Raw genomic sequence first — 13695 nt, forward strand, 5'->3', positions numbered from 1 at the left:
CGTGGCAGATTAGTTGGTAAAAAAGCTTTCTGTTAAAGTGTGATTCGGGCAGACATGCCTGTCATAGACACGGGCTCTTCCAAGTTGACACGGACCATACTTTCCTCCGTTGATACCCAGATTATAGTCCAACTCAACAGCCGCCGCCGAAAATCCGCAAATCGTTATGAAAATGTGACGCAGGAAGAGTCTCCTGATCATGCACCTGCCTGTGCGTGGCGTATATGCTGAGCTATGTATGGGGGAGCATCGCCGATCACAGACGAACAAGCGAGGCCTTCGCAAAAGGGGCATCTAATGACCGTACTAATTTCAACCACGGCTGCCATAGGCCGTTCCTGTCCCACTTTTCAGAATTGGTCTTCCTTCAGGGGTGGTCAGTGGATAGGAAGATCCGCGCACACCCGATGGCTTTTTTTGCCCCTACGAGCAGGAAACCATCCCTGTAAGAGCGGACTGCTATCGGATTTAGTAGACCACCGCGGACCCAGTCAAGCTTGGCGATCAACGAGGCGAACAGACGCGTGTCCGGTGTGCGGCTGCTTCCAAGTTTAAGGGTGCAACGACTCTCATTCGAGGGCCAGTCTCCACTAGCCCAGCTAGCATCCCTCATAGGAAGTTCGGTCATAAGTTGCGAGAAATCATGATCCGAGGTGAAGCTACGAGTGCAGATCTTACGGCTCGCATCGGTCACAAATCGCTCTGCCCCCCGGATAGCGAGGAAATGAAACAGGGTAGCCCGTGCCTCACTCAAGATTGAGCCTCTTAATCCTGGTCATGCTCCTTGGGACCATGCTTATAATAAGGTAATTTAACGAGGCCATACATTTCAGCACCAAGGATACAGTCGTCGGGCAGCCTCTTGCTTGGGAGTACTCCTCTCAAGGCCGCGGAAATGTTGTCCTTTTCCATTTGTCATTGCTAATAGTTAATCTCGATTGTGGCTCGACTTGCTTAGCGTGTGATTCGGCTTCATGGGTGGAGCGCGGCAAGAGTCTCGATCTCCCAGGTCGTGCGGGCTAACGGCAAGGGGCGTAGGAAAGTTTAATGATTCGTGCGAAAGCGAACAGGGGATAATGCCACCAACGCAATGCTGTAATCCCCTCTCCCCTCCTCTCTCCCCTCAAAAAAAAAAAAAAAATAAAAAAAAAAAAAAAGCCAGTGGGACGCATAATGGCATTTTTAATGACTCGCTGGAGAACAACAAAAATTATCATGAGCGGCTAATGTGTGCACAATACGGCCTATATTTCTCTTATCCTGACAACAAATAAATGCCAATGCCATCTCGTGCCCCGGGTGCTTGAAGGATCAGCATGTCGATAGCCGACGCGGCCCATTTTACCGCGCGCCAGATTGAGCGAACTGCAACAATATCACACATTTGAGAGGTCAAGGTTGTAGGAACACGTTTGAATATCAATGATACATTCAATGAATTTGACATATGAAGTCGCCGGAATTTTCCAACTCCAATGCATCTCAAGGAAAACAAAAGACGCACAACGCCTAGATAGAATGGTACCCAAATGCCATGCTAATCTAATGTACGCAAAATCACAAAAGGGCGCAAACTATGTGTGAAACCAACAGTAATTCATTTAAACGGAAAGGCCACCCGATGGTTCTGCCCAACAAATCCACATGATAGAGGAACATGCAAGGTTGGGAAGTGAGTTCGCAGTTGTAAGTTATGGAAAGCGCTATCGTCATCGACGTAAAAGCTGCGCATCTAGCTTTGTTGGAAAGTCCCTTCTTAGCGTTTATCTGAATGACCGTTCGCTCTTGGACGAGCGATCTTGTAGTTGCCAAAAGGGCTGCAAAGAAGTCGGGGTCTGTTGAACGGTCTCGACCTGCCTTGAAGTATCGCTAGCAGTACTGGGACCTTCACAATCTGATGCGATGTGTCTGTGAATAGAAGTGTCAGTACGTGTACAACTAGTAGAGTAGGAACTGCCATACCTGGTTAAAGTATCCGAACGGCTATAACGCTTGCCGCATCTTTCACAAGGAAACCTTTTGATGCCCCTATGAATCTTCGGCCTCAATTAGCGCCTGCTGCTCGGGGAGTCTAAGACTTCACTCACACTATCCGTATGCCTTCGGAGGTCTGCGCCTCTGCGGAATGATCCACCACATGTATCGCATGTAAACATTTTCTTGAACTTAGGATCATGCCTCTTCTGATGTTCCCGGCAGTTAGATTTCCTGGTGAACTTGGCACCGCATACGGGACACCTGAGCCCTAACTCAATCTCAGATGGTTTATCAGCGGGCGATGAGACCCGAGTCCTCTGGTTGGAGTTTGAGGGACTGCTGACAGCGTTGTCTGCTGCTGCGCCTTGTGGCTCGTTAACCATTTGTCTCGGATCAATCTCCTCCACCAGCGTTGTAGGGGAGAAGGAGGAAGTTGCGGCTGACGACATCGATGCGGGGGCAGGGATGAGCCTATCGGCGAACACATCTCGACACCAGTGGCTCTTTGCTTCATCATCTGCAGCAACAATCTCGTTGGGTGTCGTGGTTCGAGAGCATGGGGTCGTCGCCCAAAGGCCAGAAGGCTGGCTCGAGAACGGTTCCTGGCTGGAGGGAAACTCCAATGCGGAATTGTAACTTGGAGATGCACTCAGCGTCTGAGCACTGTAAAGGCTAATGGGGGAATTGGAGGTGGTTGAACAGCTATTGTAGACTTCACGAAACGGATGGTTTGAGATATCCAAGGGAAAGCTGTAGAAGAGTGCGTCACTGGATACCAGTTGGTTGTGCAAAGGCGGCGCCGCCGAGTAGTGTCCTGATGGAGTCCCAGCCCTCAGGTGGTTGAAAGATGTTTCTATCCCACCTGTAGAAATGCCTAGACCAATCCCCTGCGTAAGGCTTTCCCTTTGAGATGCTGCTGTAGAAACAGGCGAAGAGAATGGCGGCGTCATCTCGATGGGCTGTGTACCTTCGGACAATGCAGGCCCTCGAGAGGAGGATTGTTGGAATGAGCCTCGAGTCCGACCCATATTGTAGTGTCAACAGCCACAGTGCAACAAAAAAAAGATAATAGAATGTATCCAACAGACCAGTGAGACTAGGTATCTTAAAGAGAGAACAAGCGAGGTAGCGACAGTATGAAGTATATATAACAAAACGAGTCAACAGCCGCGCTGTTGGTGAATGATGGCGGCGCACATGGACAGCGGCTGAGAAGAGAGTAAACTGTGAATGGGGCATGGAATCATTGGTGAAGAATGCTTGTTGCATCGACACCGACTCAATGTGAAGAATCGACAGCTAAACGCCTTGACAGCCAAGGCAGATTCGACAGAACGAGGTCTGAGAATGCGGTGGAAGGGGAAAAAGCAGGGTGGGGGGCTCAACGGCCGGGAGTAACCCGGACCAGATCGAGAACAGCCTTAGTCTGCAAGTCTGCACCCAAGCACCAGAAATTTAGCGCCGAAGAAAGGCAATCGACACTGCCATGACGGGAAGAAACCGGAAGATTATCCTCTCTACGACGTAAGATCCCTCGGGCAAGTGACAGAACAGCACAATGCTGACTGGACAGGACACAAGAAAAAAGACCAAGGGGGCCACAAGAATGACCGGGGGGAAGAGGCGCTGCACATGGACTCACCATGGCGGCGGCTGCTAGGTTTATGGCACTAGAAATGGCCATCCCACCCTCTAATCACCGCTAGGCTGGTGCGCCCAGCAGCGCTGTGTCCCATGCATGCAACGTAGCCACACAGAGGCATGGAAATCGCCCAATGACCTGGTGGTTGGCTTGATTTGCGCAGCTAGCTATCGGTCACTGGTCAGTCACACAGCCGCAGCAGCAGCCCCTAGGGAGGGGGAGATGGGTCTCTGTCGCCTGCTCTATAGAGCCTGAAGAGCGTGAGGACGTAGTGGACGATCATCATAGTACCCCCGAACAGGCAGGAACCGTGACCCTAGCGCTATGCGGGCCACGGAAGGGTCAAGTGTGTTCGGCTTCATGTACACCATACGGAGTAGCTTCCGCACGGACTCCACACTCCAGTGCCTCCATCATACATTGCTGACCTGACGCGAATCTGTTTCTACTCCATGGCAGGGTGTGGAGATGGGAGTTAGACCTATCGTGGACGTAGCTAGAATGAGGCAGGGCAATGGCCCCCATGAAAATGCACCCCCTGGTCCCTTAGGGTATCCACGATATGGTTGGTGACGACAAGCATCTCGAACGATTCTCAAGGTGTCAAGGCCGGTGGCGCCGCTAATCCCCACCGATAGGGGCTAGGACATGCCCGGCTTGCAGGGGGGGTGCGTGCCCCTAGGCGCGAACGCGGTGGCCCCTCTGCCGCGTTTCGACTCCAGATCTTCACCCTGTTCGGCCCCATATGCCCTGCGGAGTACAGAACGGACCATAGAATCGGATTACTCAGCGGCGGCGTTGCACCCCAACTGTTGCTGCTACGCGCTCCACTTGGGCACGCAGCCGTTCCACCTCGTCGATCATGTCTTCAACTTGACCAGCTCGTTCGGCTCGCCCTGGTTCATGCACTCCCGCGTGCTGATCCAGGCTCGTTTTGGCCTTACCAGGGCCTAGGCAATGTGTATCCGCTACGGAAGGATGCAGTGGGTCCTGGCACCGGGAGGGACTAGATTCGATGACAGAAGTACGACGGCCGAGATCTCGTGCGGCGAGCATCGGAGGCAATTGACAAGTAGGCCGCCGATGCGCATGCCGTCGGGTCTTCTCATAGATCCAGATCAATGCGACAAATGGTAGGTGGGTTGCACGGAGCAAGACGATGCGTACGCGGCGAACGGACCCCGCAGACAGGAAGAGCCGCATGGGACGAATACACAGGAGAGGGATCAGATTCTGGAACAGGGGTAAGCACGGACTTCCAGAAGTGAGGGGAGTAGTTCTATGCAAGAACTGGGCGCAAACGGACCAGCGGTGGCATGAAGTAGGTTAGCCGTCGAGAATTGCTGCTTTCCAGAACATAGATTGACAATCTGGACAACGGCGTGTCAGCTGGAGAACTATTCACCGAGAATTTCTGCTACTAACTGGAAAAGATATTCATCGCGGGCATGAAGCATCACCTAAAACAGGGTCAATTCGACGAATACCATGGGTCGGCACAGCAAAACCTACTCCTTCCAGGCTCATGCTCATCAAACTGATCAGCGATGAAATCAACAGAAGATTTGTCATAGACACAAAAATCAGCCTGCAGTTAGTTGGTTTCTCGTCAGCCTCTAGAATCATTAAGCGCCTGTAGAATGCTCATAGCCTTCAGGCGGTGCCGCGTCTGCGTGGAAGTTTGGCTGGAAATCCCGTATGCCCACGCCCGGCCAAGTGACAAAAACCACACCATCGCTGCGGTCTAGCGTCACTCGGGTAATAAAACGTGATCACAAGTATCTGCGAGCTTAACATTTGCTTCGCCATCCTGTGGTGCAAGGGAAAACGGTAAGGAAAAAGGGAACACCAACATTAACCCGTATCCGAAGATCGGGGAGATCTAAATCACTAGCGCGTCAGTCAACTAAACGCGATAGCCAACCATTTTGCCAATCCTCGGGCCGACTTCACTTTGGGCTGCAGCATAGCCGCTACTCACATCATGCGCGATGTCCTGTCATCCAATCAATTCAGCCACCGTCAGTGTAGAACGAAGAGTGCTTGAAGGTGCAACCACCCACAAATCCGAGAACGTTCGATCTGTATCGCGCGGTCAGCCACGATAGCGGTCGAGTGAGGGAATTTTCACCGCCATACCCGAAAAACACCTTCACCAAAATCCAGGACATTTGCCGGAGCGACAGGCGGTCACGGGCGAGCATGGTAAACGTAGTCAAGAACCCTGCAGGACTCCCCAGCCGGTCAGACATGCAAAACACGCTTCAGTCTACAGTGTGGCGAAGTCACTCCTACCGATATACAAGACTACCACCACAGGTAGAAATCTGAAAAAGGCTTTCGTCTGAGATGCGCGATCAAGTCAGCCTTGGGCTGCCACAAAGCGATGAGCTATATTACCATTTCTTTCAACACAGGGATCTATACACAGCCCCGGTCAGCAGAGAGGACTGCGGTCCCGCAGAAGAGTTTCACATACCAGGCTGCCGAAGTAAGAGTTCAAGCTCACAAGAGAGCAGATCCTGTTGGTTGCTTGCGTCAGATTCGATGGCAGATCGACCTCCAACAAGGACTTGGGTGAGTCATGCCTGGGAACGAGAAACAACGCTTCCAACGAAAGAATATCAAATGACAGGTCAGTGATGGAGTCGTCCTGTCTGCCTAGTCCGATGACCCCTGTAACGTGTTTTCCAGTTAAAAGAAGCCGAGGAAGCCAGGCAGCAGAAGGGGGAGTTTTGACTCACTGGCAATGACAAAGGCGCTACCGACAACTATGATGGCCAGGTTCCAGAGACTCCAGAAGTCCATCTGGTAAAAGAGAACCCCGGCATCAACAATACCGCTCAGTTCGTCGTAGGCGAACGCAACAATCCAAATATACATCAAAGTCTCGAAAATGCCAATTCCCGTCTGTTTTCTCTCTACTAGAACTGCATAGTAGAGGAAGAGAAAGGTGATGAAGAATGCAGCTTCAAACAATTTGCGGTAAACAGGCACTCTCAAGCGGGAGTAGGGATCGGCCGTTCTACGGAATGGAGGGGAGACTGTTAGCATTTAACATTGCAGACTAGGTTCCAACTCACCTCTCGTTGAATAGTTGTGGTTTCTTCTTGGAATGGACTGTCAGGGAGTCCCAAAAGACGATTTCCCCTCGCCAGATATCATCCACCACTCGCTGAACAACTCTTTGGCTCAGAAATTTCTTGGCATGGGCGATTGTTGCGATCTCCAGTGCATTCAGTCCGAAAAACTGAGAATATTTCTGAGCGAGGCAGATCTCTTGATAGGTCTGGGTGCCCTGGTGGCTTTGGGTGGATGGACTTCCTGTGCCAACTTTTCCAGACAATAGTCGATAAAGAGAAGATGATGAGTTCAACAGGAGAGGGGTTGTCTCATCCTCCGTCTCTCGCATCTCCCCTCGATCGGAGGCAAAGTCAGAAGCTCCTCTCTCGGCCTCAACGAGGTTTGCCGAGTTCCGTCGCGGGATTGGAAGTTCCTCGAGCAAAAACTCGATGGTTTCACGCTGGTTTAAATGGCACAAGAATTGCCAGGCAACGAACTCGCAGGCATGTCCTCGACTTTCGTTCATCCCCCAGTCATCATCGGTGGAGTTGATGAATTCCCACTTCAAGATCCTGTGGTAATCATGTCAATGCAGTTACGTTCAATTGGGGTGTCGGACTTACATCAAAGTGACAATTATCAAGGGATTATGACTGTCCTCAGCCAATGTATGGACCAACTGTCTCAGACGGTGGCCGCGGGACCCATGCCTCATCTGCTCGAAAGAGTAGGCTGTGTCGCTGACCGCCGTGCTTATGAAGCTACAAGTTGCTTCCAGATTAGAATCTTCATGGTGAATGCAGAAGATGGATGAATTACTTGGACAGTTTCTGGAGCACATCGAAAAGCGGTTCATTAGTGTCGATGATGGGAATCTCGACGTGGTCCATCGTGTCTGTGTCCATAGTGGAAAAAAGCACGGTGATTTCAGCCGCTACCCCGCCGAGGAGTGATGGTTCCAAAATGCTCACAGAACGAGAGCAAAAAGGGAAGCAATAGTCCAATCCTGTATTCCCAGGGGCGGCGTACAGAGTGATCGGAGTAGGTGTCGTGTTTTGAAGTCCAGACCCTTGCTGCTCGGTCAACAGGGTACCTATAGAGCCCGGCTGGGTACTTGTTACGTCATTGGGTGGGTTAAAGAAACATAGGTCAGGCAGTAGTGTGTATTGCTGTATGAAAATAAATCTTCCCCTGATCGATCTTCCGATCCGACCGTGATAGAGAGTGTCCAAGTGCAAGTCCAAGTGCAAGAGCCAGTCTCGTGTTGATGTCAACTCGCCTGAGGCTGACCGCCTTCCCATCACGTGGCTCTGTTCACCACGCGTCAAGTGACTTGGTGCTTCCCTTCCATCTCTGGTTTCATCTGGTTCATCGTTTGCAATCGCGAGTGGCTGCTGCAGCTCCCTTGATCTTCCCCAAGGACTGTTGGGCTGGATGATCGCGGCTTTTCCAACGCCCCAGGAGATGCTGTTCCTCCATCACCATGGGACAAGGCTACTCCCTCACAACCCTCTCCGCAGGGTCCGCGGGGATCGATGTCCCTGAGCTGTCAGATCTGGTGTATGAGAAGTCGATGGGTGGCGGACGTTTTATGAAAAGTATTCGTGCGAGGCAGCAAAATGGCATGGTCTTCGTCAAGGTGATCATGAAACCGTACCCGACCATGAAATTGGAGCCATATGTGAAGGCCATTATCCGTGCGTTCTGGTTCTGCTCCGTCGGGTAATTCACGGACTCATATTTTCATGTAGGGGAACGCAAGATTCTGGCGGATGTGCCGAATGCGCTGAGCTATCATCGGGTTCTGGAAACCAGCACGAGCGGGTATCTAGTTCGCCAGTACATTTATAGCTCGCTCTATGATCGAATGAGGTATGCAGTGCCCCATCTGTGCCTGTAACAGCGAAATCTGACCGGTACAATAGCATTCGACCATTTCTGGAAGACATTGAAAAGAAGTGGATTGCATTTCAGCTGCTCTGTGCGTTGCGGGACTGCCATTCGCTAGATGTCTTCCATGGCGACATCAAAACAGAAAACGTCTTGGTCACTTCGTGGAACTGGCTGTATCTCTCCGACTTTTCCTCGTCATTCAAGCCAACTTTCCTTCCAGAGGATAATCCTGCAGACTTTTCCTTTTATTTCGATATCTCTGGGAGACGCACTTGCTATCTGGCTCCCGAGCGCTTCCTTGTGGCCGGGGAGGAACCGGGGAGCCGACATGTCAACTGGGCAATGGACATTTTCAGCGCTGGCTGTGTCATTGCCGAGCTCTTTTGGAATCGCCCATATTCACACTGAGCCAAATCTACAAGTATCGAAAGGGCGAGTACAGTCCGGAGCACAGCCAGCTGGCTAAGATCGAGGATCCGGAAATCAGAGAGCTGATTCTTCATATGATTCAACTGGAACCCGAATCACGGTACTCTGCAGAGGAGTATCTGAATTTCTGGAAGGACAAAGCTTTTCCGGAATATTTCTACAGCTTTCTCCATCAATACATGTCGCTCATGACTGATCCATCCTCGGGCAGAACGATCGTGGATGCGGAATCAGCCAACCGAGGAGAATCCGATGATCGGATAGAGCGGGTCTACCTGGATTTTGATAAGATATCCTACTTTCTCGGTCCTACATCTCGAAATGCTTCTGATAAAAGCGCTCGGCCTACATCCAATTTAGCAGGCCATGCTCTTCCCGTGAAACTTGACCTACCAAGCGGTGGGAACCCGGCCTCGGGATCCCCATCACAATCGGATGAAGGCGTTCTGATCTTCCTGACCCTTGTGGTCTCCAACCTACGGAATACCGCCAAAGCATCGGCCCGCATCAAAGCTTGTGATATTCTCCTGGCCTTTGCCGAGAGGCTCTCAGATGACGCCAAGCTGGACCGCGTTCTCCCCTACATCATGCTCCTTTTAACCGATCGCACAGACGCTGTCAAAGTCGCTGCCATCCGAACCTTGACACAGTTGCTGGAGATGGTGCACGTAGTATCCCCAGTGAATGCCTACTTGTTCTCCGAGTACATTTTCCCGAGACTGCAGCCATTTGTTGCCTCCGCCAACAGCAATCCAAGTACCATGGTCCGTGCTGCATACGCCTCTTGCATTGCATCTTTAGCACAATCCTCGCTGAGATTTTTGGATATGATTCAAGCGCTGCGTTCTGATACTCGCCTGGCGTCACTAATACCAGTCGGTTTTCAGCCTCGCTGGACCGAGGATGCCACATATCATAATCTGTACGATGTGGCAAGGATCGACCTTTTGGATTACTTTGAGGTTCACACAAAAGCGCTGTTGACGGATTCGGATGCATCCGTCCGCCGGGCCTTCCTGGGCTCGGTATCCAGCCTCTGCGTGTTTTTCGGTAATCCAAGAGCGAACGATGTCATTCTCAGCCACTTGAACACATATCTCAATGACCGGGACTGGATTTTGAAATGTGCCTTCTTTGAAGCCGTCGTTGGAGTTGCAGCGTATGTGGGAAGCACCAGTTTGGAGCAATACATCCTACCCCTGATGGTTCAATCTATGACGGAGCCCGAAGAATTTGTCGTGGAAAGAGTGATTCGCTCTCTGGCGGCCATGGCAGACTTAGGCCTGTTTCAGCGGCCAACGACATGGGATCTGCTTTACATCACCACTGGATTTCTTGTTCACCCAAACATTTGGATCCGCGAGGCAGCCGTGAACTTCGTAGTCAGCTCGACCAAATTTTTGTCGGTGGCTGACATTTACTCGATCTTGACGCCTCTCGTGCGGCCTTTCCTCAGAATTAGAATCATGGAATTTACGGAGTCCGACATTCTCGATGCGCTGAAGCCACCGATGGCGAGAAATATCTACGACATGGCTCTCGTCTGGGCGTCCAAATCCGATAAAGGTGTGTTCTGGAAATCCACCAGCCGTGAGGGCACTTTCAGTCTCTCCGAGCCTGGGTCTTACAACTCTCGCGCCGGACAACGAGGCTCTTCATTTAAATTGAGTTCGCAAGCGAGGAACGAGGAAGACGAACAATGGCTGTCTCGGCTACGAAATCTGGGGGTGGGCCCCGATGACGAGTACAAGCTGCTCGCTTTGAAAGACTATCTTTGGAGAGTAGCTATGCGACAACCCAGAGATGTGGACAACAGTTTGATCTCACAACTGAACAATATAATCAAATTGACTCATTATGGGGTCACCCCTCAGACGGTCTTCTTTGACAAGAATCAAAATGTCAAGCCGCGGAGGGCTTCTGTCAGCAGGATTGAAAGCCCTACCGTCGATGAGCAAAGGCCCAAAACCATTGCAGACGCGCTGCTTGATGCCTCTACAACGATTGAGAGAACACCGAGTGCTCATCGCAAGCATTTGCGATCGAAGAGCCACCGCCACAAAGAAACAGGGTCCGCCCCTCGACCAACTGCTCTAGAAAATCTCACCACCGATTCCTCCCCATCATCTTCCCCGACAGCATCGTCACCCGCTGCCGGACCAGAGTCCCGTCCCTTGTCACCCCCAGGCTCAGATGTCGATCGAAAACTTTCTAGTCGCCAGCCGAGCTTCGAGCAAGAAGGCTCATCAACACCCACCGAAGCAGAGAATCCTGCGCTCAGAATCCTGTCTGGGCAGGTGCAGCGAAAATCCAGTGCGATCAGCCTGCTGAACCGCAAGGAAACGGCCAAAGCCTACGCAGAAACAAGCACCAGTTCAGCAAATGCATTCGGAAAAGTGGACGCTCCACTCCAGAGAGGAGGGACTCCTCAGCCATCGGCCCTCGCACTTTCATACGACCGGAAACCCCTCGAACCAGCGGCCCGGGAATACCATGCCAACCACTCATACGGAGGCGATGACCCAGTTGTTCTACGGCTGCTGGACAATGTGTTTGCGGAGAATTACCCTACGGACTTCTTTGATTTGGGTCCATATGTCAAGGAGGTGGATTCTCGACGGCCAATTCGCAAAGTTAACGCGCAAGATTCCAGCAAAGTTTGGAAACCCGAAGGGAATCTGGTGGCCATTTTTGGCGAGCACAGTGGCCCCGTGAACCGCGTCGCTGTCGCACCAGACCATTCTTTCTTTGTCACTGCTTCAGATGACGGTTCGGTAAAGATCTGGGACACAGCCCGCCTCGAACGCAACCTGACGCCTCGGTCCCGCCAAACCCATAGACATGGGCCAGGTGCGCGCGTAAAAGCGCTGACTTTTGTTGAAAACACGCACACTTTCATTAGCGGCGCCACTGACGGCAGCATTCACGCTGTCAGAGTCGAGTATCACAATGTCAATGACACCGTTCGATACGGCAAGCTTCAGCTTGTTAGAGAATATCAACTACCCACTGCGGACGACGGGACTGTCGAGTATCCGATTTGGCTGGAACATTTCCGCTCTGACGCTCAGTCCACCCTGCTGATCGCGACCAATACTTGCCGTATCCTTGCGTTGGATATGAAGACCATGCTACCCGTTTATTCACTGGAGAACCCCGTCCATCACGGAACCCCCACCGCCTTCTGCTGTGACCGTAAGCACAACTGGCTGCTGGTGGGCACCACTCACGGGATTCTCGATCTGTGGGATCTCCGCTTCCGCGTGCGGTTGAAGGCATGGGGTCTACCGGGTTGGGGCGCGATTCACCGACTGCAAGTCCATCCCACCAAGGGTCGAGGCCGTTGGGTTTGCGTATCCGGGAGTGGCAATCATGGAAATGAGATTACCGTTTGGGATATTGAAAAGGTCCGCTGCCGTGAGGTCTACCAGGCGACTCCTATGGGCCCCAGTAATGGCACCCCTAATGGCGGGCACCAACCCGCGCGAGCCACTACTTCGAGCCTTCGGGACTACGAGGCCTGGCGAGTCGACGGGGATCGGCCAGAAGGGATGCTCAGTCGCTTTGCCACCACCAGTCCCGCAGGAATGGATGCCGGAGGACCTGCATCTGGTGGCAGCGGGGCTACATCGTCACCCACGAGCCTGGCGGCTGATCGACTTGGGATCTGGGCCTTTGCTGTCGGGTTTGACTCCCTCGATGACGGGAAGGATAACAGCACGAGATGCGGGTTCATGGTGTCGGCTGGCTGCGACCGCAAGATCCGGTTCTGGGACCTCGCGCGACCCGAGCTGTCCTCTCTTGTCAGCGGCCTTGACGTGGTATCGGACAGCGGCGCGACCGGGAAACCGCGCTACGACCTGTCGCAGCCCAATCCCAATCTCCTGGTGACCACCGAGCACCTTCCCAGCGCGTCGAGCAGCGCAGCTTCAGGCTCGCGGAAGGGAGCCAGTGGCCGGCCGCCTCGTAGCACGGTGATTAGTCTTCAGCAGCAGATGCTGCTGAAGAGCCATTTGGATATCATCCAGGACGTCGCGGTATTGCGGGTGCCATACGGCATGATTGTGAGCATGGACCGAGCAGGGATGGTCTATGTGTTTCAGTGAATGACTAGCCTGTTGATAATTGACAATCTATTCTTCTACCACCGCTTGTATTAACCCCTATTATTGTTCAGTGGTGTTCCAAAAGTCAGAAGCTAGTTACCCACCTAGGCGGTAGGTAGAGAGAGTTTCAGGCTTTTGGAACACCACTGTGAGTACCCTCGACAGGGTCTTCCAATGTATCGATGGTACATTGACCCCTCGTACAAAACACAAGTCGCTTCAATGTTCCGATTTAATCTCACAGATCATCGCATCGTACATGCAAAACACTGTGGCCCACACACTTCACGTCAGGAGACTCGCACTCCTCGCCGCAGGCATCATTGATGATATATTTTTGCCGAATTTGTATTTCCCGGGGCGTTTAAGCAGCGGCGAGTTGAGAATCAATTAAGAATGTGCAAAGAGAGACGATGTATATGCACCTCCATTTTTGAAATTGAACGTGAACAGTCCACCGCCTGAAGGTCGCCCGCGGGTCCCCCAAGGCCTAGCAATTCATTCAAGGACGTCTTTTACTATGATAGATAATTTGTATTTAGTATGTAGACTAATGATATTACTGTGTAGAGGATTAACTAACGA

The 13695-nt window shown here is 52.0% G+C and overlaps 4 protein-coding genes across 4 annotated transcripts; 1 reads left to right on the forward strand and 3 right to left on the reverse strand.

The window, feature by feature from the left end:
• Positions 1–2048: 2048 nt before the first annotated feature.
• On the reverse strand, positions 2049–2927 carry N7510_008034 (uncharacterized protein; the record flags this gene model as incomplete). Its single annotated transcript, XM_056979959.1, has 1 exon — positions 2049–2927. The coding sequence occupies one exon, from the start codon at positions 2925–2927 to the stop codon at positions 2049–2051; it is 879 nt and encodes a 292-aa protein (XP_056833002.1).
• Positions 2928–4405: 1478 nt separating this feature from the next.
• Positions 4406–4822, reverse strand: N7510_008035 (uncharacterized protein; the record flags this gene model as incomplete). Its single annotated transcript, XM_056979960.1, has 1 exon — positions 4406–4822. One exon carries the CDS (start codon positions 4820–4822, stop codon positions 4406–4408), a length of 417 nt encoding a protein of 138 aa, XP_056833003.1.
• Positions 4823–5525: 703 nt separating this feature from the next.
• N7510_008036 (uncharacterized protein) lies at positions 5526–7572 on the reverse strand (the record flags this gene model as incomplete). Its single annotated transcript, XM_056979961.1, has 6 exons — positions 5526–5615; positions 6099–6295; positions 6364–6644; positions 6703–7254; positions 7306–7443; positions 7502–7572. 6 exons carry the CDS (start codon positions 7570–7572, stop codon positions 5526–5528), a joined length of 1329 nt encoding a protein of 442 aa, XP_056833004.1.
• Positions 7573–8165: 593 nt separating this feature from the next.
• Positions 8166–13110, forward strand: N7510_008037 (ubiquitin-binding serine/threonine protein kinase VPS15; the record flags this gene model as incomplete). The annotated part of the gene is made up of 4 exons (XM_056979962.1): positions 8166–8379; positions 8434–8554; positions 8608–8941; positions 8998–13110. 4 exons carry the CDS (start codon positions 8166–8168, stop codon positions 13108–13110), a joined length of 4782 nt encoding a protein of 1593 aa, XP_056833005.1.
• Between the last annotated feature and the right edge of the window lie 585 nt (positions 13111–13695).

Source organism: Penicillium lagena, assembly GCF_028827675.1.
Source record: "Penicillium lagena strain IBT 129212 chromosome Unknown utg000005l_segment0_segment0, whole genome shotgun sequence".
NCBI lineage: Eukaryota > Fungi > Ascomycota > Eurotiomycetes > Eurotiales > Aspergillaceae > Penicillium > Penicillium lagena.